Consider the following 27,820-nt stretch of genomic DNA (forward strand, 5'->3'; position numbering starts at 1 on the left):
TGTCCAACTTTCCCAATATTACTTGCTGAAGAGACTGTCTTTTCTCCAGTGTATATTCTTGTCTCCTTTGTGGAAGATTAATTGATTGTAGGTGTGTGGGTTTAGTTCTGAGCTCTCTTCTGTTCCATTGATTCATATGTCTGTTATTGTACCAATACCACACTGTTTTGATTACTGTAGCTTTGTAGTATTGTCTAAAGTCTGGGAGGGTTATGCCTCCTGCTTTGTTCTTCTTCCTCAAGATTGCTTTGGCAATTCTGGGTCTTTTATGGTTCCATATAAATGTTAGGATTATTTGTTCTAGTTCTGTGAAAAATGTCATGGGTAATTTGATAGGGATCACACTAAATCTGTAGGTTGCTTTGGGTAATATGGCCATTTTAACAATGTTAATTCTTCCAATCCAAGAGGATGGTATATCTTTCCATTTCTTTAAATCACTTTCAATTTCATTTATCAGTGTTTTATAGTTCTCTGCGTATAAGTCTTTCACCTCCTTGGTGAGGTTCATTCCTAAGTATTTTATTTTTTTGATGAGATTTTAATATTATGAGTTATTTTATAATAGTGATGGTTTCAAATCTGTAGTTCTCACATAAAAATACAACCTTGATGGAATGAAACCAAGAATCACATCTTTGGGATTACAAGTTTATTCTTATTCTTGTTATACTCTATTCAAAGTGTGTGTGTAATCTTAATTTTTCCTGGCTGGTAATAAAAACTCTTTCATGGAAACTTCATTTAATAGAGGAGCTATTTGAGTGGAAAGGAAAAAAAATAGTTTCGTTTAAATTTGCAGACTTAGCATGTCTTCAGAAACTTTAATAGGAATAACAGTTATATTTGAGATATTTTGTTTTGAAAAAGCAAAAGCAAAATTATTACTGTTTAAATATAGCCTCTTATACATGGTTGGTATTTCTGTGTTCTTCACTTCAAAACATGCAGGTGCAATGTCATAATATCTGCAGATGTTGATTTCTGATTATAGAATTCTTATCTTCTGCAGAGCCTGGTTTAATTTATATCTGCCATAGAAATGAAGAACGCAACGTATTTTTGATTCAAATAAAGATAACTTACTAAAGTCCTCTTTTGATTACAATCATCTTTCTTAGGCTTCCACTTCACTTATATTACATTAAATATCTCTTTAAATTAATGTTTTGGTACCAGCATAGGATATGTAAATGACTTACCTAGTGATTTATGATGCCGTAAAGTGACTCTATTTGTGTGGAAGTGGATCAAAGTTAGGTGCCCATAACTAGTTTGGCTTGGTAAGATCAATAATGCCCCTCAAGGTATCCATACCCCAACTCTGCAAACCTATGAATTTGTTACCTTACATAGAAAAAAATTGCTGATGTGATTATATTAAAGATCTCGAGATGGTAAGATTATTCTGCGTTATCCGGGGGCCTCAATGTAGTCAAGGGTCTTTATAAGAAGAAGGCAAGAGGGCCAAAGGCAGAAGAAGGAGATGGGGTGATGGAAGCAGAGGTTGGATTGATGCATTCTGAAGATGGGGGAAGGGACCATGAACCAAGGAATGCAGGCAGCCTCTACAAGCTGGAAAAGATGAGGAAACAGATTCTCTCCTAAAGCTTTCAGAAGGAATGCAGCCTGTCTTAGACTTCTGACTTACAGAACTGTAAGTGAATAAATCTGTGTTGCTTTAAGCCATTAAATTTGTGGTAATTTGCTACAGAAATAGAAAACTAACATATATGACTTTAAAATACTCCATACTTTCAAAGTCACAATTAGGAAAATGAAATTTTCAGTTCAAACAATCATACAATTAATACTAAAGGCAGTATTTTGTACTAGAAAAAACAGAGTTTGACATCCCTGAATTCAAATTATTACTCTGCTACTTAACTAGTTTTGTGTGACCTTAGTCAGTCAAGATATTTAACATCTCTGACTCTTAGCTTGCTTGTGTATAAAATAAGTATAATACTGTTATCACTAGGTTGTGGGTATGAATTTAATTAATATACATAAAGCATTTAGCCTCGAGGTTGGTAAATTCCAATGTTGACAGAAGTCAGATAGCTTAAATGAGGATCACGTATGCCCTGTCTAAAGAGCCAGAGGTCACTCGGCTCCTACCAATCGCTGCCATGTGGGGAAGAGGGTTAAGTGCTGCCAGACATTTCATCTTCAGTCTAGAGAGACTGCAAATACAAATCTTAACTTGAAATTTCCCAGTTTTTAAACGTTGACTTTTTAATGTTTAAATATTCCCTTATTTTACATCATTGAAAGAAAACTGAATTCTTGTCAAATTTAGCCCACACTACCATTCTGTGGCCTCTAACCAACCACATGTAGGTACTCCATGTAGTTCAAAGCTGTGGACATTGACAGCCCTTGACAAGATGTTTTTAGTTATCCTCTTAGTCTTCCCTTCTTCTCCAGTCATATTCTCCAGCCCAAACTTTGTGTTGCAAACAGACTACAAGTGTGGGCTCCTCCCTGCACCTTCTGAGCCAAATAGCTCTCCACAGCCAAGATCCCAGCGTGCCAGGTTCACCACAGTTCCAGGTCTGCAGAGGCATCACAGGCCTTGCCAGTCCCCCACCGTCTATCCAAACTGACCTAGCCTTCATCTCAGCCAACTCTTAGTTTGAACAGACATCCAGAGAGCTAAAAAACAAACAAACAAACAAAAACTGCTCTAGAGCTAAAACTGCTCTAAAAAATAAATTATATTAATTTTTTAAATATAGACAGAAAAAAGGAGGGAAAATCCTAGCTTGTTTAAACAAGAGACCACTCTTTAGTCCTTGGTAGTAACAGTTAACTTACTCAACTTAACTTGTCTTATGTGGAATAGGAAAATGGGCAGACTATCTACTGAAATTTAATTTACAAGTATCAGTAAAGGCTTCCCTATGTAAAAGCAAACAGCTGGACTGGCAGGCATAGTATAGTCCACTCTGTGACTATTGGTCCTATTCACCAGCCAAGGGTTAAGGTGGGAATATAGAAACTACATCAACAACAAAAAAAGAATGAAACTTTTTATCAAAATTACTCAAGCATATTTCTCTGCTTCATCCCAAAAGAAAGTCTTATACAGTATACAATTAGAAGTATAGAACTCAATAAGAAATATTCATTCAAAAATAATACCTAATGTGATGATGAACAAAAGAAATGAGAAATGAATAAACTTGGCATGTGAAATTTCTGAAAACTTAGTCTAGAAAAAAGATAAGTAACATGGGCTTTACAGTTTGAAACGATGAAGAAAATTCCCAACCATGCTGAGTTGGCAAGGGACATAGGCATAATCAGGGCACCTTGGGTGGCAAGGGCTCATCGTAAGAAAACTTGTGGATAACTGGAACTGAAAAAATGTTCAGGGGATGGAAGCAGCCATAGGAGCTAATTACTGTCTCTGACTCTTGTTCACAGTCAACATGGCTTCGTTTCTCAAGACTGTTGTGTTTCTCTCTATATATCTACTCTGGACTGCTCTCTTTCCATCTACTCTTTTCCCAGTCCATATTCCAGAGAGAGCAGTCTATCTGACTTAGATAACAACCATTGTTCCCATGAGGCAGAGGCTTCATGGTGACCATATATATCGGTCACCAGCCAGCATGGATTGCTACCTTCTTCAGGTCAGGTGCCCAGCTGTGTGCACAATCAGGAACCATTCCTGCATGTGATACAGCAGAGATGGAAAGAGCAATATCAGCTAAAAGAAGAAGTTAGGCAGAGAAATCATACACTGTTTTAATATCAAACAGAAGAGGAGACTATGATAAAATACCTCAGTGTCCACTTATTTTTTTAAACTAGAAACTTGAGACTCTAACCAATGTGGGTGTTTTCGTTTTTTTCTTTTTTTTTTTTTTTTTGGATAAAATGCCATTTCTTTTGCAGTTTGCATGATTTAAATATATTTGCATAATTCAATTACATCAGACTCTGTGTTTTTAGGCTTCTTTCTGCTAAAGAATATATCTGATTTGCAGGAAATCACATTCTGCTTTCTTGATCCCTGGAACTCTTTTAAGTAAATAGAAGTTCTTGTATGCCCCACGTACATCAATGCTGTGTAGAGCTGAAGGAGTTAATGTATATTTTTTGAAAAAAAGATCATTTTAATTTACCCTAGTCTGGCTGATGGAACACTTTGTATTTATATTGCATTTTTCTCAAACAGAGTCTTTATCTAATTCTCACAGAAATCCCCATGACAAAAGTATTCCTCATTTTATGGATGAGGAAACTGTTATAGAAAAGCGACTTATCCAGAGTCAACCAGAGAATTAGTGATGTTAGGATTAGAGCTCTCTCTTCGGTACCCAGCACCAGTAACTCACCACATTCCTTAATACCTGTACATAAAATGCATCTTCTAGATGAATTAATCCCAACAAAAAGGTCTCTGAAACCAAGCATGCCATTTAGAGAGGACAGGATTCCTTGATCCTGACACAGTACCAAAGCTACCTTATATGGATCTGTATTCTTTTTGCTTTGCAGTTATTCATTTCTTTACTTGTGATGATGTACCTTAAAGCAAAATCTGCCTAAATGTAAAAATTCCTTCAGGACTTTTTAGCATGTTAAGGCTGCCTGGAGGAACTCTAACCTCTGACTAGGTTCAAGGACCCCATCCTAGCTCTCTTGGCACAGGCTTCTGCCTGTACACCTCCAGCAATGGGGTTTTCACAGCCTCACAAAAATGTATGTTTCACTGTTAGACAAGTTGAGTTGTTAGAATGTTTGGGGTTTTGTTTGTTTTTCTGTTTTGTAAATCCCATTGATGGATCCCTCTTCTGCCTTCTGGAATACATGAAATAATTTTATTTTCCTGTCTATGTAACAGCCCTTCAAAGAATTGGAAATAACTGCTAGGTCGCTAGTTAGTCTTCAATACCTTAGCTAAAGAACATAAGTTCCTCAACCATTCTTCTAATAGGATGGTTTCCAGAACTCTCACCTACTCTGATTCCTTCTAGATTTTTATAGATTGCATGAGCACTTCTTAATATAAAGTACTCCATTTTTCTATGCTATGGCATTTAAGGCACTCCATCAGATTCCATTGTGTATGCACTGCTACAATATTTGTCAACTTCCTCCATGTCATTTGACAATCTACAAAGATGTAATAAAATATCAAGTGTGATCAAGGTGCTGTAATTAAAATTATTCTAAGAACACATATATTCTAGCAACTACAAAATTAATCACAAGCTGAGTCAAAAATACAATCTTGGGTGCCAGAGAATAATCATTAATCATACATTTCTTAAAACTGTGTTATTCATTTTTTTAACTCCAAATGTTCATTCATTAAGATGAAAATAATAGTATCATTTATGTATCTAATCAAAGTACTCAGACTTAGTCTTTATTAATTCATCTAACATCTAGCACTCAGGTATTGTTGGTGTCTAATAAAAGGAGATTTGTTTTTGAGACAGAGCCCACAATGTATTTGGTGTTTTAAGAATTAGAAATTTAACTAAGTGATACCATCACCTGCACAAAGTATTCCAACCAATGAAAGCATTTTTAGGTCTTCTTTTTACATTCATCCAAAAAAGGGCCAATTGAACCAATGCCTAATTAACAACCTTATTCCCAAATTAATTTCTTTCCTTGAATCCCTCCTTTTCCAGCAATTATTTAGTGCCACTGATAAAATATGGAAGGTTAATAGCTTTCTGTATCAATTATTTCCTCTCTTAAAGAGGAAAGCATGTGTTTCACACCTGTGCAGGCCTCCACCATGTGCAGTACCATGGGGTCAAACAGTCTGAAAGTGTATTACAGAGGCCCAGAGTGAGATGCTGCCAGGCTGGAGACAGAATCAGCCAGGTGTGTGGAGAGCAAACTCAGTACTCACTCTTGCACATTAAATAAAAGCAACCATATCAGAACACTTTGATCTGCCACGGGCACACATTCCAGGGCAGAATTTGACCAAGTGCACTGATGTGATCTGGCAATTGCTACACAATGTGCAAAGAGCACAGTTGTCAGAAAGACTTATTCTATTCATTTGGGCAGCAACAAAAAAGGGAATCCTGCTGTCCATGTGTGAAGCTGGGAAGTACCATGCGCAGTTCACAAAACTTTACCCAGATGCCAAAGCAAGATTTGCCATGTATTTTAGATTTCTGTTTCATGATGAGGATGATGCAAACAATCTGACCATCTGTTCCCACAAACAAATAACATGCTGCATGGATAAAAAGACACCCATACTGACGATAGTTGATGGAGATCCTTTTGTTTTAAGTCCTCATGGATATTTTTTCAAGTTGTTCTGCCTTGAATCCAAGAATGGAAATAACTGGTTTCTCATCTTCATGGGAGTTTTAACTTCATGGGAGAATCACAGATTGGAATCTGCCTACCAGAATCACCTAATTCTGAAAGTGTTAGTGTTCAACTTTTTAAATTGCTTTGCCTCACTCTTCTACATTGTCTTTGTCCTGAGGGATATGAAGCTTTTGCGTCAGAGCTTAGCTACTCTCCTGATTACCTCCTAGATCCTTAACCAATTGTAGAATCTCTTCTTTCTTACTGGTTCCAAAAGAAGCACCATGTGCAGGTGAAGAGGAAGGTGCAGGCTTTAAAGGCAGTCATCGATGCTACATTATATGAACAGGTCGTTCTGGAAAAGGAAATGGGAACTTACTTGAGCACCTTCGATGATTACTTGGAGTTATTCCTGCAGTTTGGTTATGTGAGCCTTTTCTCCTGTGTTTACCCACTGGCAGCTGCCTTTGCCATGCTAAATAATCTCACCGAAGTTAATTCAGATGCCTTAAAAATGTGCAGGGTCTTCAAACGCCCATTCTCAGAACCTTCAGCTAATATTGGTGTATGGCAGGTAATTATTTGAGAAAAAATTATTTCTTTAAAAAAAAAAACAAAATGAGGCATTGTGATTTTTTAAAAAAGCTATGATAGAAGAATTATTTTATAATAAAATGCTTATCCACAATGCAAATTAGGCTATAATTAATTTCTAAAATAGCCTAGATTTGTCATAATCATTTTAGAAGGGCTTGGTAATGTCTAGAGGAGACCTGGTAAGGTGTGAAGATCTACTTAAAGTTAGTTTAATCCAAATGTTATGAGAATAAACAAAGATTACTTATTAGAATGGAAGAAAAGAACTATTGCAAAACAATTGGTCATGTAATTGGTACTAGCAGAAAAGTAACACAGCAAATGTAATACATATGCTGTGGCTTGAATGAGCGATGGAAGAGGACGATGCAGCTTATACTCATGTGCCTCTATAAGAAACAGTCACTAAAAGCCTCTTAAGGAATACTCTGTTTTACACATTCTGCCTGTTTTATATTCAGGAGGGTTTTTTCTGAATTATTTTACTCATTTTTTCATGCTCTATTTCAATCCTAATATTCTTTTGGGGACAGGTGTCCCTAGAAATGTATATGTGCACAAAATGGCTCATAGCCTTTTTTTTTGGTCAGACTCCTTTGAGGAGCTCATGTTAACCCTAGATCTTCTCCATGGAAAAAAATGCATATACAGCATACAGTCTCAAGTGTTCCAATCCATGATTGTACAGGACATCCATGGCCAGAGGTTAAGAACTCTGCTTTAAAATATCGTACAGTTATTGGCCCCAATATTTGTAGATATAGGAAAAAGATTTGGCTATCACTTTCTTAGGCAGCAATACATGGAACAATGTCAAAAATCTGAAAAGTGATTGGGGGGGGTGGATTAAAAAAAATGGAAAAATATAGCTTTATCCAAATACACAGGGAAAATTCTCTCATTTCTATCAAAACCCTCTTCGTAAAAAATGACATATGGAAAGTGTGTGTTTCCTATCTTCCAGCCAAAATTAGTATAATTCCAAAATAAAGGTAGATAAGAGATGTAAAATGAAGAAAACTTTTTGGGAAATTCAGGGGTTTATTCTTTCTTATTCATAATTTTTTTTTAAATGGTAAGTAATGACTTGACTTTATGATTCACTTTATTCTTGAAACATGTTCCTGAAAAGTTCAGTATATTGAAAACTTTTAGATGGATCATAGAAATTTTCATATTAAAGGACTTGTATGGTGAAAACTTTTGTAAAGTAAGTGATCATCCCCTGATTTATCAGTTTTGTAAGCCCAGACTTTTGATACTGTGTTGGCTTAAGTTTTAAAAATTATAATGTACTACAATAAAATAAGAATTATGATTTGGGCCTTCATTTCAACTTTCTAAGCACAGTACATCCAATTAAAAATAAATTAGAAACTGTGGATAATGGATTAAATTGTGTTCATTGTATTTCTTTGCTCCCTCTATATTTTCTTTTTAGATTAAGTAATTTATTTTCATTAAAATCTTCTCTAAAATCCAAATATTTAGCAGTGAATTGATTATTCTCTGGGTAAATTACAGTTTAAACTATATTAATTGGAAATTGTATTTGTAGGTTTGAAGGAAAAAATTCAATCCTTGTACTGAAAATGAAGCTAGTACATATTAGTTTGCATTGCTTCTTCAGAAAAGATGTCACAGCTGAAGATGATCAAAGGAAAAACAAAGATTTTTATCAAAAAACGAAATTAGAATGCAAAATTTGAAAATAATATCAATGACATCATTTCTGCCTATTTTATTTTTCTGAATTTTATGATGCATCAATTTCAGCCATAAATTATACTTTAGCAGAACCAAAAATGCCTTATGAATGATGGCTCCTTATTAATCTCAGCCTTGCTAATGTCAAAAAGAAATATACCATGTGAAACTTTTGTTGCACAATACACCAAATTTAAGCATATTTTTTCATCAGTGTGAAGGTGTCTGCAGGTTAACTCCTCCTGCATAAGGTCTTACTTTGTTTAGAGGAATCCTAGGGGAGGTGTTCCTGAGAAAACTATTCTGGAAAAACAAGCAGCATCTCTGCAACTTATGTTGTCCAACATAGCAGTATTAAGAGTGGCATATAGGGACTTCCCTGGTGACACCGTGGTTGGGAATCCGCCTGCCACTGCAGAGGACAGGGGTTCGATCCCTGGTCCACCAAGATCCCACATGCCGCGGAGCAGCTAACACCGGCATGTAGCAGCTAGCCACAACTACTGAAGCCCGCATACCTAGAGCCCGTGCTTTGTAACAAGAGAAACCACCGCAGTGAGAAGCCCGCGCAGAGCAACGAAGAGTAGACCTCGCTTGCGCAACTAGAGAAAGCCCGCTCACAGCAACAAAGACCCAATGCAGCCAAAAATAAATTAATTAATTAATTTTTTTTAAAGTGGCATATATTCTTCTATCTATATGTTGTTTCTTTTCCATAGATAAAATCTGCGAGAAAAATACACTCGAAGACAAGACCACAAACCCTGACTCTCAAAATCCAGCAGAATCAACTGGAACAAAGCCAGAGCAGAAGGAAAAGGGGACTGGGAAAGAAAGCCTGGTCAGGTGAGAACTCAATAAAACACATAATACTGCACTTAAAAATTCAAACACCTATCGCCCACTTTAGCTGAGTAAAGGTCAGGAGAACTACAGTAGTCACATAACATAAGGGATGTGGGCCAGAACTAAAAGGTTGTTTCTGTCCAGTTCATTGTTCCTTACCAGCCTGCTATGGCCACTAACTAGGATCTCTAGGCAGCCATTTGGCCATAGGCCATAGCACACCAACAAAAACATTGTAGTCACATGTCTGAGTCATTAGTATCAGCTTGAAAACAGCTTACATATTTACTAGGCATGAATTTTTTAAAAAGGACTTGAAGAGAATGTATGATTCTTCTCTGAATTCACAAAGAAATGGCTATTCCAATTCTGTAAACATCTTATTGTTCCAGAAGACTGATTATTATTTCCTTTCATCTGCTAAAGAAAGTGTGGTATGATAACCAAGAATAATTACAGAAACAGATAATCTTTTTGCCACTGAAGGAATACAGTTATATAAATACTTCCTACAAAATTACTGGAAATAACACAAAGGAGATGGCAATGTCAGTGTGAATCAGTGAATCCACAATAAAACCCAACAAGAAGCTCCTTCATTTGGCCACTTCTTGGCATGTTTATGTGCCTGCTGATCCAATTTGAATTGCTTGACTATAGTTAATATAATTGCAATAAGTGTACTCTTCTTATTTAATAGGCAAGAGGAGTTGTCATTTATAAAGCAGTTAAAAGTACCTATTCCTCCCCCTTACCCCCCATTCCCACTTCTCTCTCAGCAGCTCTACTGTATTAAACTGTGTGCTGCCAATAGGTGTCACCATGACCCGGTGTATTAGGTTGAACAATAGGCATCAGAAAGAGTGCATTTTCAATAGGTATATATTTGACTATATGAAAATAAACACAAGCTCACTCTACCGCACATACAAAAAAAAAAAAAGTTTGACAAAAATTAAGCCTGACATATTATTTAGGCAGAGGGAAGGTACTTAAACTCCGAAGTAAAGATTAGACTCTCACAACTGGGGTAAGTAATTATATTATTTCTATAACTGTTGGTGATTACAGATGATTTACAGTCCTGTTAGTGAGTCATTGTTATCTTTACTCCACAGATAAGCAGCCAAGGCACAAAAAGGTTAATTAGTTTGCCTATAATCATAGGTCAGCTCTGCCAAGATCAGACTGCAAAAGACTCAGATCCCTGAGTGGAACTTTTTCCTCGCTCCCACCAATACACTCACTTTCCATCAACATCTTAACCTTCTGAACTGATCTCTCTTTCTAGCATTTATTTTAGTATATTTAATTTTTTGTAACAACCAGGGTGATACATAGGTTTTCAAAGGACTGAAGTGGAAGCCATAACTAACACTTTTAGGGATGTATTCTTCTTAACCCAGTATAGTACTTTCACTCTTCTGAAATACGAAAATGCAACCATTTCAATTACACAGAAAATGGGTCATATCTCAAAAACACAAAACTCCTTGACACAGCCTTGTATGCTTCCCACCTGTTTTTACTTTGTCTTCCCCAACACACAGTTCCTTCCCTGTTTTCCCATCTCTCTGTTCCAGTCATACCTGTCCTATTTCAGACTCTTGTACTCATGAATTGATTATTCTCTGGAATGTTTGATTATTCATTTTGCAATATAGGTAGCAAAGTCGCTTGAGAATTATTGACAAACTGAGTAGACGCAAGTTAGTTTAAAGCTCTGGCTTTATGGCTGGCCACACTTCTCCTCAAGATTGAGGGAGAACCAGCTGCATTGAAGGAGCAACTTAAAAGGGTCACTGGAAGTTCCAGTGTCACTTTTGACTAATATTACTGGGAATCTTAATTTCCAATACCATGGAGGACTTACCAAAGCCCTCCTGTTTTGATTTCATGGGTATCAATGATACCACATCTTGAATCCTAGAGAGCAGAGTTTCTATACATAACTAGAAAATATCAATGATAAAATAACTTTCTATTAAAAGTGTTATTTCACAATACTCTCAATGAGTAAAGATGATTTTGGTATTTGCAGTTATTAAAAATCAACAATTTTAAACTTGGGCAAGGCCAGGTTTTAAAAAGCTCTTTCTCCTTGAAAAACATTAAGGATTTGATTGATTGCAGGTACTAAATACAGATGCTGTGTGAGCGACTGATTCTCACTTCAACTTTCTGAAGTAACAAAAAAAGTTAATTATTACTAAATAAAATTTAAAGGTAGGTCTTTTATTTTAAGTGCATTTACATTATCCTCTGACCTAAGCCATGGCTTGAATAGGAATTATGTGTTTAGGATGATCAATATGTATTGGGGAGAATGCATGTTGTGGATTTTGCAGTCTCTGTGTGTGAAGTGCAGTGTGATATTATTGATTATGCCTTTAGTTTCTGTCACACTCAGCAGAAGATAGGCAGAGGTAGATACCAGGAGAACCAACAGGATATAGGTATAGATAAAGATATAGATATAGATATAGATATAGATATCACAACAGGATATATTTTTTTAACAACAAGATTATATATATAAAGAGATTTATTATAAGGAATTGGCTCACATGATTGTGGAGGCTGGGAAGTTCCTAAGATCTCCAGTCAGCGAGCTAGAGACCCAAGAGAGCCAATGATATAGTTCCAGTCTGAGGCTGCAAGTCTCAGAATCAGGAGGACTGATGGTATAATTCCAGTGTGAAAGCTGCAAGCTGAAGACCCGAGAAGAGGCAATGTTTCAGTTCGAATTTGAAGGCAGGAAGAGCTCATGCCCCTGCCCAGTCAGGCAGGAGGAATCCCTCTCACTCATGGGAGGGTCAGCCTTTTTGTTCTATTCAGGCAGGCTTTCAACTGATTGGATGACGACCACTTACATTAGAGAGGGCAATCGGCATTACTTAGTATACAGATTCAAATGTTAATGTCATCCAAAAGCACCTCACAGACCCACCTAGAATAGTTGGCTTTTTTTTTTTTAACGTATCTCTGTTGTATTTTATTGCTTTGGCACAAAGATTATTGCAAAGTGCACAAGGAAAGATCAGCCATGATGTAATTTTCAGTTAAAATGAGTTTCTGCTTATAACATAACAATTTTCTAGAGGGCATTAAAAAAAACAATTATCTGAGTCATGTAAAAGCATTTAACTTTTTTTTAAATATCTTTATTGCAGTATAATGCTTTACAATGTTGTGTTAGTTTCTGTTGTACAACAAAGTGAATCAGCTATAAGTATACATATATCCCCAAATCCCCTCCCTCTTAAGCCTCCCTCCCATCCTCCCTATCCCACCCGTCTAGTTGGTCTCAAAGCACTGAGCTGATCTCCCTGTGCTATGCAGCAGCTTCCCACTAGCCATCCATTTTACATTTGGTAGTGTACATATGTCAATGCTACTCTCTCACTTCATCCCACCTTCCCCTTCCTCCCCTGTGTCCTCAAGTCCATTCTCTACCTCTGCGTCTTTATCCCTGCCCTGTCACTAGGTTCATCAGTACCGTTTTTTTAGATTCCATATATGTGCTTTAGCATACGGTATTTGTTTTTCTCTTTCTGACTTACTTCACTCTGTATGACAGACTCTAGGTCCACCCACCTCATTACAAATAAATCAATTTCTTTCCTTTTTATGGCTGAGTAATATTCCATTGTATATATGTGCCATATCTTTTTTATCCATTCATCTGTCAATGGACATTTAGGTTGCTTCCATGTCCTGGCTACTATAAATAGTGCTGCAATGAATATTGTGGTACATGTATCTTTTTGAATTATGGTTTTCTCAGGGTATATGCCCAGTAGTGGGATTGCTGGGTCATATGGTAGTTCTATTTTTAGTTTTTTAAGGAACCTCCATACTGTTCTCCATAGTGGCAGTATCAATTTACATTCCCACCAATAGTGCAAGAGGATTCCCTTTTCTCCACACCCTCTCCAGCATTTACTGTTTGTAGATTTTTTGATGATGGCCATTCTGACTGGTGTGAGGTGATACCTCATTGTAGTTTTGATTTGCATTTCTCTAATGATTAGTGATGTTGAGCACATTTTCATGTGTTTGTTGGCAATCTGTGTGTCTTCTTTGGAGAAATGTCTATTTAGGTCTTCTGCCCATTTTTGGATTGGGTTGTTTGTTTTTCTGATATTGAGCTGCATGAGCCCAGAATAGCTTTTGACCAAATACCTGGGGACCCTGTGGCCCAGTCAAGTTGACACATAAAATCAACTACCACACCATCTCCATTACTCACATAAAGGAACTGAAAGTTTTTCTGATGCTAAAATGAAGTCTTTTCTTACCATTTCACAGTCCTCTCATCTCACCTGCAATGGACTGAATGTTTGTGTTCCCTCAAAATTCACGTTTTGAAGCCCTAACCCCCAATGTGGCATTATCAGAAGATGGGATCTTTAGGAGGTGGACCCCATCATGCATGGAATTCGTGCCCTTATAAAGAGAACTTAGAGAGCTCTCTTGTCCTCTTTCCACCATGTGAGAATACAGCAAGAATCCTGTAAAACAGAAGACAGCTCTCACCAGAACCCAACTATGCTGGCACAGTGATCTCAGACTTCCAACTTCCAGAACGATGAGAAATGAATTGCTGTTGTTTATATGCCACCAGTCCATTGTATTTGTTATAGCAGTCTGAACAAGTAAGACATCACCCAACCCAGCCTTACCCAAAACTCTTTAACATAGAGCCTCAGTACTCTTGGGCATACATAATAATGACCTTCTTCTTCATCATGCCACAGAACAGAAATTCTAATGTTAACTATTTACAAAGTTGGGCATCCTGTTTAAAATATTCCCTTGTCTCAAATATTGTTTTGTAAGGATACAAGAGTATGGATATATGCCTAAGCCAAATTCACATATTATGTCTATTTAGCTCTTTAAATAAACATAAAAAAGAAGGGGTAAGTAAAGTTGACATTATTATTATAAAGACGTGAATTTCATAAAACAAAATCACTTCTGTGATTCTGTGATGTTTTTTCATCCAACTCTCAATAAGATTCTAAATAGAACCTAAAACTAATTTTCTGGCCACAGTAATAATACTTATCTCAAATACATGTCAGCCCAGGAGGAGATTTCTTTTCAAGATATCCAAGTATTACATATCCACATTTCTGACTGGAATCCATTTGTATTAAACTAGCTTATTTATTTATTCTTTTTTATATCCTTTCAGAATGTTTTCTAAGTTGTTTATCCAGGGGAAAAATATTCTTTGCAAATCTTCCCAGAAAAAAGCAACCAATTCATTATCTTGTCAGATGAATCATTTAGCTTCTGAAAGACATGGGGTTCACCCCTGGAAAGTCCCATTGATGCCATTTGTCCATTACCGAGAAAAACAGCCTGTTTCTGGCATTCCATCTCAGCACATTCTTATTTTTTAATATAAAAAAGTGCATTTTGATGGACACTAATGAATAGCAAGCAAAAGATGTGTTTTGTCTGGAAATGTCAAATAGCTATGCCTGAAAAGGAGACAGAGTTGAACTCCTGATAGGTTAAGTGGTTAAATGATGAACAAGCGAGTGAAAAGTTCAATGCCTGTGACTGGGGTGCACTACAAGACTGACTTTTACAGTATAGTATATGGCTTTTCATCACTGTTGCTACCCATAACGCCAAGAAGGAAGGTTATTTCTATGAATAGTCTTCTTTGTTTATAATAGCAATCAGTCTCTATTTGGGTGGTTTTAAAATAGGCAGTCATATCACAGCAGGAACAATGAGAGCAGAATAGGATTCAGAATCTTATCAGCACTCATAAACACTGACGTGTATTGTCTTGTAGCTAGAAAAAGCAAGAATCACTGCCGTAAAGATGCTTAAAAATCCATATGTGACTTTATAGTTGAAATAGAAAAGGAATGTCAGCTACCAAGTTTATAAAAATAAAATACAATTTATACTATAATAATTTATAAGCATGTAAAAAAATAAAATCAGCTACACATGTGCTAATTCTGTGGGATGCATAATAAAAAAATGATGCACTATTATTTTTAGCCCCAAATTAGAATTTTTCTCTATGGTAAGCAATACTTTTATAATTAGGCATTGCAAACACTTTTAACAACAGATTGGCATCTCATTTTAATAATGATTGCTAACTTATATTTCTAGCAATATGGCAGACTAAACATTTGTAGAAAACTCTTTGGGGAGAATGTAATTTAAACTACTAGGTAAAATATAAAACCTACATTTGAATGCATGCCTGAGCTAGTGAAAAATAAATTCTACTGATAGAAAGTTTCAAGAACTGGTGTTTGCCCTGAGGATTTTTCCAAACTCTAGAGCCTAGATCTGAGTTGAAATGTGTCATTAGTGAAACAAAACCTGGGATTAAACTGGTTGGAAAAAACAGGTTGGAAACTCTTTCATAAAACTAGGATTCCACATGGTAACCCACTGGAGGGTAAACTATTTCTCAGAGGGAAACAGCTTGAGTAATACTTGCCTTTGTCCTGGATTTGAGTGGGAAAAATGGAAGAAATTTAAAATTGGGGGTGTGGAATGAAGGAGGAGAGGACAGAGGAGGGAAGGGGCAGAGAAGAAAGGGAAGGGGAGAAAAAGAAGGGGAAGAAAAAAAATTCTTAGCCATAAGCCAATATTCAAATAGACCTAGAACCAGAATTCTTATACTATCTATATTCTGAAAAAAAAATGAGGCTAAAAAAATTTAAAACAATTAAATTTGAGAGCCCAGACATCTGCCAAAACCCAGCACAATCTGGAAGAAAACAAGCTTTAAAACCACGTCTCAAAATATCCCTATTGATAAAGTTTCAATTAACATGAACTCACAGTCAAAAATTACTAAACACGTGAGGAAATAAATCGCTGTGAACAAGACAACAGAAACAAAAAACTGCAGAATCAGACTCTTGAAAACCTACAGATGATGAAATTATCAAAAACAGTATTCTGTATAAGTATGTGATGTATATTAAAAGAAATAAAAGAGAAGATTGAAAATAAGAAACAACAAACCAGAAATTGTCAGAATTGACAAGGTATTTCTGCAAGTTAACTGAGAAGAACATCTAGAATTGAAAAATATAATCTCTAAAATTAGAAAGTCAGTGAGCTAGACAGCAGATTAGACAGAGTTGAAGAGTTAGCAAAGTGGATGACAAATCTGAAGAAATCACCCCAACTTCCACCATAAAGAAAAAAGATGGAAAATATGAGAGATTAAAATTAAGAAGTGTGGAGGAAAGTGTGAAAAGGTACAAAATGCATATAATCAGAATTCCAGAGAAAGATAATAAATAGAATGGTGGAGAATCAATATTCAAAGAGATAATACAATTGATAAAAGGTAGTAGTCCTCAAATTCAGTAAGCCAAATAAATTCAAATCAGCATAAATAAAATGAATTAGCCCTAAATATATTCTAATAAAACTTAAAAGTATAAAACACAAAAGAAAGATTTTTTAATTAGCCAGAAAGTAAATACAGACCACATAAGATAGGAGAAGTAAACCAACATCTGACTTCTCAACAGTAACAATGGAAACCAGTAAACAGTAGAATGGCATTATCAAGATTCTAAAAGTAATAGTCAACCTGGAATTCTATACCTGGTGAAATTATTGTTCAAATAAGAGGGTAAAGTGTAGATATTTTCAGTCAAGCAAAACTGAAGGGAGCTTAGAAGTTTTTTAACGTATACTTCAGGAAAATAAAAATTATCTGAGGAGGAAAGACTCAAATTGGGGTAGTCAGGGATCAGTCAGGAAAAAAGAATTTATTCTAAATATTTCAATGAGAAGTAATTAAATACAAGGAATTCTGTAGTTTAAAGACTTTTGTAAGCAGTAGGAGAGCAAAGTTCAAGGGTGGAGACTGCAACACAGAAATTAGAAAAGTACAGAAACTAGCTGCCAAAGCCACAGCTGCCCCTTAATTTCAAAGCTGGAGACTGGCAGTAGAATATAGAGTCTGAAGAAAGTTCAGAAAATCTGCTGCTTCTAAGGAAGTATGCTCTGGTCTTCTGCCAGATGACAACTGAATTGTGCCTTCCTTTTAACTTTCAAATCACCTACAAATGTGTCTCATTGGTGGAATTTAAATCAGGACCCTCCTGGCAAGGGATTCTTAAAGATAAGGTTCCCAGGCTTTCAGCCACTGCAATAACATGGGAAAGTGTAAAAAGGAACAGAAATGCCACTGATTGCAAATAGACAATCCAGCACAGAGATTCAAGAAGAAATGAGTGGAGAAAATGGAAAGCATGTGGATAAATAGAAATAAACATTAACACCATGAAATAATTATAATAATGTCTAAATTGAGGGTAAAAAGTGAGATGGAACTAAACTAGTCCCTCTACAGTAGGGTGATTGGCATAAAAAAGAATTAAGAATCTGATCAATTTTAGAACTTCTTAATTAAACATGCATGTTAAAATATATTTGAAGAACACTAATTTAATTAAAAGAGTATTTAACCTCCATACACTAAACTTATATGATTTTAATATTATAAGATGATAGACAAGAAACAGAGAGAACACGGAGCAATTCTATCAATTACAAAATGAAACTGATGATTCCATGCTCCTAGATGGGTGATTTCAAAATGTTTTTTTTTTGTTTTTTCATAGACTTAACATTTAAAAATTCATTAAGGATATATTATATTTGAACAACACAACTGACAATTTAAATCTGAAAGAAATTTAGAGAACCCTTATATCCAGTAACTGAAGAATAAACAGTTATTTCAAGTTTACTTAGAACGTTACAAAAATTCACAATATACTGTATCAAGGTACACTGTAAAATCTCCCAGGATCTCTTTAAAAATACAAATGTTTGTGTTCTACCCCCAGTGATACTGATTTCATGGGTCTGGGGTGGGTTCTAGGCCTTAGTGTGTCTGAAAATCACTCCTCAAGTGATTCCAAGGTCCATCCAGGACAGAGAACCATTTCACTAGGAGCGACCATTTCACAAAATGAGACCTAAAGTAGGTCTTAATAAATTTTAAAGATTTCACATTGAATATATTTCTAATCACTGTGCAATAAAGTTAGAAGTTAATTTTTTTTTAACTAAATTTTTGAAAAATCTCACATAATTAAAATTTAAATCACACTTTTAAGTGGCCCTTGGGTCAACAAATACATCATTAGTGAAATTAGAAAATATTCAGAAAGGAACTGCAATGAAAATATTGCACACCAAACTTATAGAATAATAAAGATACCAGCAGGTATTTGTTTTGTGTTTCTTTCTTTTTTTTTCTTTTCCTTTTTTTTTTTTTAACTAGAAAAGTTGGTTATAAAATTTCTTGGAAGAACAAACAAGCAAACATAGTGAGGAAAACGCTGAAAATGGAGTTTTTAGAGTAATGTAGGTGGTATAAGTCCTACCAAATATTAAAACCTATTTAAAAACCTCTGTAATAAAAAAAAAAAAAATAGTGTGGCATTGGCACACGAATAGCTAAACCAATAGTATAGAGAATACAGAAATAGACCTAACTGCATATAAAAATGTAGTGTATTATAAAGTTGGCATCTAAAATCAGTACAAAAAATGTAGATTTAAATAAGTGGTATTAGAGTAACTGGATAGCCATATAGAAAAAAAGTAAAATTGGATCTGTCCCTCATGCAGCACACAAGGATAAATTCCCAACGAATCAGAGATTTAAATGTAAAATAGTGAAACAGCACAAGTACTAGGGAAAAAGGTTCAAATCCCTTCATAACCTGGAAAGGTACGTTAATCCCCAAATTCAAAATTCAGAAGGAAAAAAGCAAGAGCTTAATACATTTTACTATGTAAAACAAAAAAAGCAAACAAACAGAAAACTTTTCATTACGAAAAAAATTATTAAAAAAAAAAAGAAAGAGACAATATCAGCAAAATATCCAGATATGAAAATTCTCACTGCTATTTTATTTGGGGATTGATTATTTTATTTGGGGATTAACAGACATTTAAATTTTTTTCATTAAGATACTTTACAACTGTTAATGACTCAATCAAGTTGATATCTTTGTGATATGTTACTACCACAATTTTATTTTCCTCTTTTTAAAATCTAATACCAGAAGTACAATGTACTTACCTAATAGCATAGAGCAAAACCACTATGTCATGTAATCCCAGGAGTAAAATAATAATCCTGACACTCAATATGGTGCAATCTGAAAGTCCATCTTGACCTCAAAAAAAGTAATTATTAGTAGTGTATATATATGCATATATTATATATAATATAATATACCTTATGTATACATTATTCATATACATATAATATATGTGTATATTTGGTGACAAATTACCTGCTAAAGTCTCCACCTGTGCTTTCTACTCTTAAAAGTCATTACTATTGTGCCAGAAATTATATGTGGCACATGAAGATGAAACAGACCAGTATCAGAAACATCAAGAGTGATTTACTAGTAGGCAGTTAGACATGAGTCAGCAGACAGAAGACTAAAATTTTATGAATATGTGTAGTTGCCTTGAGAGAAGAACGAGCCTATGGACACAGTTTGTGACCCTATTTAAATCACTTCTGACATGTCAGTTGCCTGTTGCCATAGAAAACCAGAGCAGACAGAATTTGTGTCTACTTTCTTTTTTTTTTTTGGCATAGAGAGAAGGAAAATAGACAAATTTTGTATTATTTTATGGCACCTAAATTGTGACTTCTAAAAAAAATAGATCTTCTTTTTTACCTAGTACAGTGAAGGGAACCATAGAATAATTGGTGGATTTTTTTAAAGTTTTAAAAAATTATGCAAGTGGACAAATTCAGATTACTATGAGGCAGGCAAATAACACCCATGTATAAAGCACATGTGATATGGAAACAACAGAGTGAGCAAGATGATAAGAGACAGGAGAAGAGTGGATACTGAGGTGAACTGGAGTGCACCCAGGGATTCCTCTTTCCCTTAAAGAGCCAATCCAGCTGAGAGATGCCATAGGGAAAAATGAATCCAGTGATGCCAATATTATCTGATTTTTTTAAGAAAACCCCAAAATGAATACTACCAAAATAATTTGAAATTCTTTTAAACTATAGGCCAAACAAAACACAGCTACCATCTCTGCCTTTAAAGGGTAGACTAGTTCTAAACAAGTTGACTGTTAAAAAATATAATTCCATTATAAAATTAGAGATGTGGTCCACAGGAAAAATATTCATTATTGCTGTTCCCAATGTGAAGCACATATAGAGAATAAAATCAAAACTATAAGACTATTTTGTGGATTATAATTAATAACTTTGTACATTTCCTTTCAGTATTTTTGTTATTTTTAGGATTGGGGTTTATACTGTAGTATTTTTTTAGATATTATATTTTAGTTATTTTAGATATCTTTTGTCTGATATTATTTAATAAGCAGTCTTTCATTTGAACAGCATGTTTTTATAGCCAGTCTCTTTAATGCACTCATAATAGTCCAAATAGCATAAATAGCAAGAGCCTAGAAAAGAGGTTTTGTTGATTCTATCTGAAAGTTAATTGACTGATGGAAGTTGGAAGATTTGGTAAAAAAAAAAAAAAAAAAAAGGTAAAATGGAAGCTCCCTAATGGGAGAGAATAACTAGATGACTCATTGTGTTTTTTAAAATCTTTATCTCCTTGGGAAGAGGAAAATGATGGGTCTGCCTAACTGGCATTAGCAGGAGACAAGAATATGATGAGACAAAGGGGTAGAGATGAAGGAGGGGGTACCTCCCTACCTGGTGACAGCAGCAGACAAAAGAGCTGAATCACCTGAGAAAGGAAAAGAAAAAAAAAAAAAGTTTCCCACCTAGTGAGAGACAATTTCAGCCATGGGGAACAGCAAAACTAGCACAGTGATTTGCAGCATATCGGTTCTCAAAAAGCAGCAAAAATACTATGCAGATGAGCTGGGGGGAGCAAACCCATAAGCAACCTAAAACTAAGCTGGCCTGTGGGGATCAGGATGGGAGAAATGGAAGCTTATCAGACACCCCCATATTCTCTCCATCCTTCTTGAGGAAGGAAGGTACTTGAATGTTTCAGCAAGTCAGCAAAGTTATGGGGAATTGCTCATTTACTAGAGTGGGGTAATTGCCAGAGAGGTTGACAATTTTATCTCAAATGTTTAGCACAGGGTCTGGCACTTATTATATGCAGTTGAAGATAATTGCTTTGTGAATAAAACATTGTATATTTTACTCTACTCCCAGTAGATTTCAAGAAGGGGGGATCACAAAGTGAAACATATATATATGTTTTAAACTTCTGATAGAAATTTTATGAGTACACATAGTTTAATGCCTGAAAACTGTTCTCATTTTAAATATAGAAATCTTTTCAAATATGGCTGTTTTCACTAATCATGATACGTCTTGCCAGTTTTTCCTTTATCTTTATATGAAAGGTAATGTTTTCATTTATTGTTACCCTTTTCCAGCATCCCATAATATCCAGTTTGTTATATAATGTGGTAAAAAATGCAACTGAGAGCTTAAATGTCTAATAATTCTATACCAATAAACGTTCACCCTAATTCTGCTGAAGCAAGGAATAGTTTCACAACTAGTTTATGTGCCAACCATCAGCTAGGTAAATCGCTTCTACCTAGCCTAATGATTCATTTTATTCTAACTTTTTTTATGCAACTGTTTACCAGAGCCCTTATCTGGGCATCCAGCTCACAAAAACAGGCCTGTTTGAGCCCTCCCAAACCCTGGTCATGGTAAGACATCGACAGACAGTAGAAAAACAACTGTGCAAAAAGGAAAAAGCAGCAAGAGGACAAGCCAACAAAACAGAAGCCATCAGAAGTTCCACATGCTTCCACCACCAAGTGTAATGTGTGTCTGGGTCTGTACCCTTTTAATTAGCCTTTGCTCCTATTACAGTGGGTGAGCTGAACACACCATGTTTCAAGGCGGATTCCTCCAGGAGTGCCCATCCCCCTCACCTACTCAGGACGTCACTCCGGCAGTGTTCCCTTTCTCTCCCTCACCATCTCTCTGTTGGATCATTTCTATAAGCATCTAAACATGTTGTAGCGGTTCTCACATTTAAACAACAGCAGCAAAGTGCCTCCCTTAGTTCCACGTGAGCATCAGCTATTGTCCTATTTGTCTGCTCCTCTTACAGCAAATCTCTTCAAACCAATTACCTATATTCACTTTCTCTATTTCCCCTCCTCCCATGTCTTCGTGACCCTGTTTCAACCAGGATTTTATTCCTTCATTCCACCAGTATTTTTTCCTACTTTTATGAACATTTTTATTGTTTTTTTCCACTTTTACCAAAGTCAGCAATACCTCCCATGTTGCCAAAGCCAATGGCCAGGCCTCAGTTTTTTCCACCCATCAGAAGCAATCCAGGGTTGATCCCTCACTCCCTTCTTGAAATACTATCTTCATTTGGTTTGCCAGATGCCTCTCTCTCTGATCCTATCTCAGTGGACATCCTCTTCCTACATTCTCTTAGTATGTGATTTTATCTGGTCCTATGGTTTTAAGCAACAATGATACCCTGATGATTCCCAAATTTATATCTCCAGTCCAGATCTCTCCCCAGAACCTCAGTTTCACATACCAATTGCCTACTTAATATTTCCACTGTAGTGTCTATTTGACATGTCCAAAACCAACCCTTAATTCCCTCACTTCTTCCAAATCTGTTCCTCCTACGTCTTCCCCTTCTCAGTAGAAGGCACCTTCATTCTTCCATTTGCTCAAAAATTCACCCTCTTTTCTCTCTCATACAGTACAGCCAATCCAATAGCAAATTCTGTTGGCTGTTCCTTTGGGACATATTCAGAATCTGACCACATCTCAGCATCTCACACACAGGTGCTACAATGTCTCCTAACTGGTCACCTAGCTTCCACTGTTTGCCCCCTATAATCTGTGTTCAACAGAACAGCCTGGGTGATTGTGTTGAAATGCAAATCATCCCTTTCTCCTCCAGATTCTCCAGTGGCTTCCCTTTTCATTCTGAGTGAAAGCTGAAGTCCTCATAATGGCCCACAGGGCCCTACGTTATCTCCCCTGCCACCAACCTCTCCACTGCTCCTCTGACCTTAAGCTCCCACCACTTTCACTCTCTCACTCTGACCCAGCCACACCAGAACAGGCTTCCCTCAGATCTCCACATAACTTCCTCCCTCACTTCTTCCAAAGTTTCTGCTTAAATGTCACCTTATTGGAGGGACCTTCCCTGACCACCCGACAGAAAATAGCAGTGCTTTTCACTTCTCCAACTCCCTTACCCTGATTTTTTTTCCTTTGTTGCATTTACCATCACCTGACATAGTCTGTATTTTTTAAATGTCTATGTTGTCTGTCTCTCCCTACCAGAAAGTAAGGACTTCATTATGTTTACTTCTATATTCCCAATGCCAAGAAGACTCCTGGCATATAGTAGACATACAATAAATGAATGAATGAATAATTGAATGATTGAATGAGATCCCCAAATTATATAATTTTGGAAGGAAGATAATGCTTTTCCCATAAATATTTACTTCACTCTTAAAATTCTTTAAACTATTGTCAAGTTAATTTCTCTTAAGTGACTGCACATCTTCTTCCGTGAATATATTTGATCAAGCTCTATGTCTGATTTCACAAAATTTTTATCACAAAATACCACCAAGTCTTTTCTGATGGCTCATAGCAAATTCACAATTTAATGTGCTTTTAAGCTATTTTGGGTCAAAAACAAAATTGGACCCTCATGCTTTAACTGATTCCACAAGTATAAGAAGTAGAAGTTATGCACTTGATTTCCTCTCTACAATTGTTGATTTCAACTGCAATCATTCTAATGACTCATGTGACAACCAGATTTTGAGAAGGCACGGTAATCCGGAGGTGATTGCACTCGGTAGTCACCTCCAGAGTCTAGGACATAAGTTAAGACTCAAATGAAAGGAAAACAATGGTTAAAGTCTGGACTTCGGTAGGCATCTGTCTGTGTAACAAAAGCACCAGGCTATGGGACACAGTAAGCTTTCTACTCAGGGCAACGCTAATTGGAGAAAGGTCTGCTTCTCCCAGGATTAAGATACAAATGGTGGCCACATGAAAGAGCTCTCAAGGCTGTTGCACTTTTCCCCACTTGGAGCTCAATGCAGTGTTTTTCTCCCACTAATGAGCAATGCATTTACTCACATGCTTTTAAAATTAGAATCAGGGGGTATTTTTTAAAGTAATGAATGTTTTGCTTAAACGGTACCAACATGTGTTTTGAAAGGAACTGGAAATGTAACATATGGTTCACGTAGACTGAAACAGGCTTTGTTCAGACATTAATCTGAGGGGAAGAGGGGCTGTTTGCCTAGTTGGCCCCCTTAGGCACAGCAATCTTTATTCGATCATCAATGTATTCTTCTTAGATCAAATATTTGGTTTTAATGGAACCTGACAAAGTACTTCACTCCCGACTTTACAAAGACAATTTTGAAAAGATTCACTGAGGAATATAAACTACAATATGGAAGGAACTGTGTTCTGATTAACAGGCAATGTATACAGGCAACTACAATTAAATTACCGTACTTAGCTCACTATTAATAGAGGGTTTCAATAAAGTTCTGAATTTAACAACTCTTGCTCATCAATAACTTGGTGAAAATTTAGCCAGGTTTAACAACCAGTTTCTGTTTTAGTTTCTTCAGATCAGCATCTGGTTCTGCATCTGCCTGTTCCTATTACATGTCTCACTGTGTCCACAGCATTTGAATCAATTCCATGCATTGGGATAAATACAAATTTAGCAGGCCTAGCATTTCACCATCTCACTGCCCACTGGAGGCCAAAGCCTTTGGTGCCGTATGTAAACCATCTGCAGCTTCATCCCAGAAGCTCAGGCTGTAATTTTTCTCTGAATCCTCATACGCTCATGTCAGGTATGTCCCTGATATCAACCAGCCCTCAGTATTTGGATTTGACAGTCTCTTCTGCTTGCAACCAGAGAAGTTTTTCTGCTTTTAAGGGCTTATGTGATTAGACTGGGCCCACCTAAATAATCTCCCATTTTAAAGTCTGTAAACTGCCAAGTTCCTTTTGCCATTAACATAACATATTCCCAGGTTCCAAAGATGAGAGCACGGACATCTTTGGAAGGGCCACCTTTTCTTTTATTCATACCTGAGGTTTATCCACTCCGGAGAATTCAAAAAGTTTACAGACCCTCAGCATAATTTTGGCAGGCAAATAGAGTAAAAGACTGAACAAAAATTAAACAATGACAATGAAATCTTTCCAAGACCTGAGTTTTAATTGGCCAAAGAAGAAAGCTGCCTACTCACTGACAGAAATACATATGAGAATTCTACTCAAAGCAAAATAGTGGCAAACAACTTAAGCAGATAATTAGAATTCCTAGGCAACTTGCTTCTTCCAAGATGCTTTTTGAGAGGTATGGGGAGGGGTTTATCGTCTGTGGCTTTAAATGCTTAGACATGGGCTAGTTTAAATGAACTCCAAATCTACTTTTAAGTCTAGTATGTCCTTAAATGTAGCTGCTGATACCACATGTCTAGTTCCTGGGATGCTAGTGACCCCTGAATGAAGGAGACTTATTACCCCTTGTCATTTGCTCATACAAATGATCCCCCAAATTAAAAAAAAATATATATATATATGGTGTTTTGAAAGTCCTAATGCATTTTTCCATTGTAACAATGTTAAAAGTAACACATGCAAAGTAGACCTACAGAATTCAATTTAGATCATCATTTATTTAACACCAGTGCTACTTGAAAAGGACTGTAGAACTAATCGTGAGAAATTGTATTCTGTGTTCCAGCTTGGAACACATCACTGCTAGGGTGCCCCCCGACACAGAGCTCCTGTCTCAACTCCCCGCAGTGGATCAAATCACCTAGAGAGTAGCCACCAGGTCCCTGTTGTGGTTCCAAAGTCTGGGCAGAAAGTCCTTCAGAGCAATACCTTCAAGGAAGTGGCAAAAGCGACAAAGCTTTCATCTTTTGGCGGTAAGGCAGAACTTCCCACCTAGGCAGCTTCAAATAAACCTAATTTCCAGTGATTTGCATTTTTCTTTTCTTCTCTACCAACACTTTCCTTGGCTCAGTGCCTGAGCCAAATTTTCAGTATCCCTGCTTAACAATATAGGAAAATACAGCTTGACGATCTCTTTTCCCCTCTCTCTATCATTAAAGCACAATCCTTTAATAACTGACAGTAAGTTTTCACTGCTAGAGACAGTAAGACGTCTTAATTTTTATAGCATTTATTCTTTCTCATATTTTACACATTTCCACTGTTGGAAATCTGAAAAATAGCACAAACTAAAAGTAAAAACCACTCATAATCACAAGAGTCAGATATAACACCAGAGCTACTCACTCTTTGTTGAAAAATACAAATGAATGAATGAACAAGTTCATAGTGTAAGACCAAAAGGAGGTTTTACTCCGTTGTACAAGCTCCGTGGCAGTCTGCAATAGTCTGCCTAGCACTGGCTCCTACTGTACTGTGGGCTGCTGAACCAAAGCATGGATGTTAAGAAAAAGAGACACAGCAGCAATCAGTCACAGCAAAGCTTGAACTTTCCTCAGAACTGCCTTTGAGCAGCATGAAGGTTTACACCCGAAAACATGCACATACACTGCCCTCTAGTGCCCATCCACCAGATGTAATGCCGCAACATGCGTTATTGGAATAATTGCAAAACTGAAAAAAGATCAAAGTAAAGCAATGACTAAGGGGTAGAAGAAAATGATTAGAAAAGAAATTAAATCGCGTGCACTCAGCGAACTTCTATTATGGAAAAATAAATGATCAAAAAGCTCTCGTTTTCTCCTCCTCCTCCTCCCCACGCCATCCCTACCCCTATCTCTCTTTACCAACCCAATACACACATACACACTGTTTTTCATTCTGACCATGGCTGTAAGTGGAAGGAAAAGGATGCTGCAATAAAGCTATGAATTAAGAATTATATTTTATTTATAAATATTTGACGTATGTGAAGGATTAAGTAGTTTTGCTTAAAATAGAAATCTGATTAATAGAAAAAGAATGACACATTAATGGAAAATGAAGATGACATCATAAATCACAAGAAAAATGAAAGATTATTCAAAGAACTGCGTTAGGTGGTGTGCTATTCTGAAGGAAGGGAGGTGTATTTAGATCCTCACATCAGTCCAAGGAGCCAACTAGATTTCAGATGCATGAAATTTAAACCAAAATCAATTTTCAAAAATTATGAGAAAATTAAAGTGAACTTTTATCAAGTACATGGAGAACTTTCTATGCTGGAAGAAATGACAAAGGAAAATGTGGATAATTTAACTATCAAAATTAAAACTTCATTATTTAAAAAAACTAGCAGGGACACAA

General features: G+C 36.2%; 1 protein-coding gene across 1 annotated transcript in view; it reads left to right on the plus strand.

The window, feature by feature from the left end:
• CNGB3 (cyclic nucleotide gated channel subunit beta 3) overlaps window positions 1–27,820 on the plus strand; it is a 161,644-nt gene that overhangs the window by 18,240 nt on the left and 115,584 nt on the right. Inside the window, 1 exon segment of the mRNA XM_082363686.1 lies at window positions 9,327–9,453. Coding sequence (XP_082219812.1) covers window positions 9,327–9,453 — 127 coding nt within the window.

Source organism: Balaenoptera borealis (genome assembly GCF_965194805.1).
Source record: "Balaenoptera borealis genome assembly, chromosome: 17".
NCBI classification, from domain to species: domain Eukaryota; kingdom Metazoa; phylum Chordata; class Mammalia; order Artiodactyla; family Balaenopteridae; genus Balaenoptera; species Balaenoptera borealis.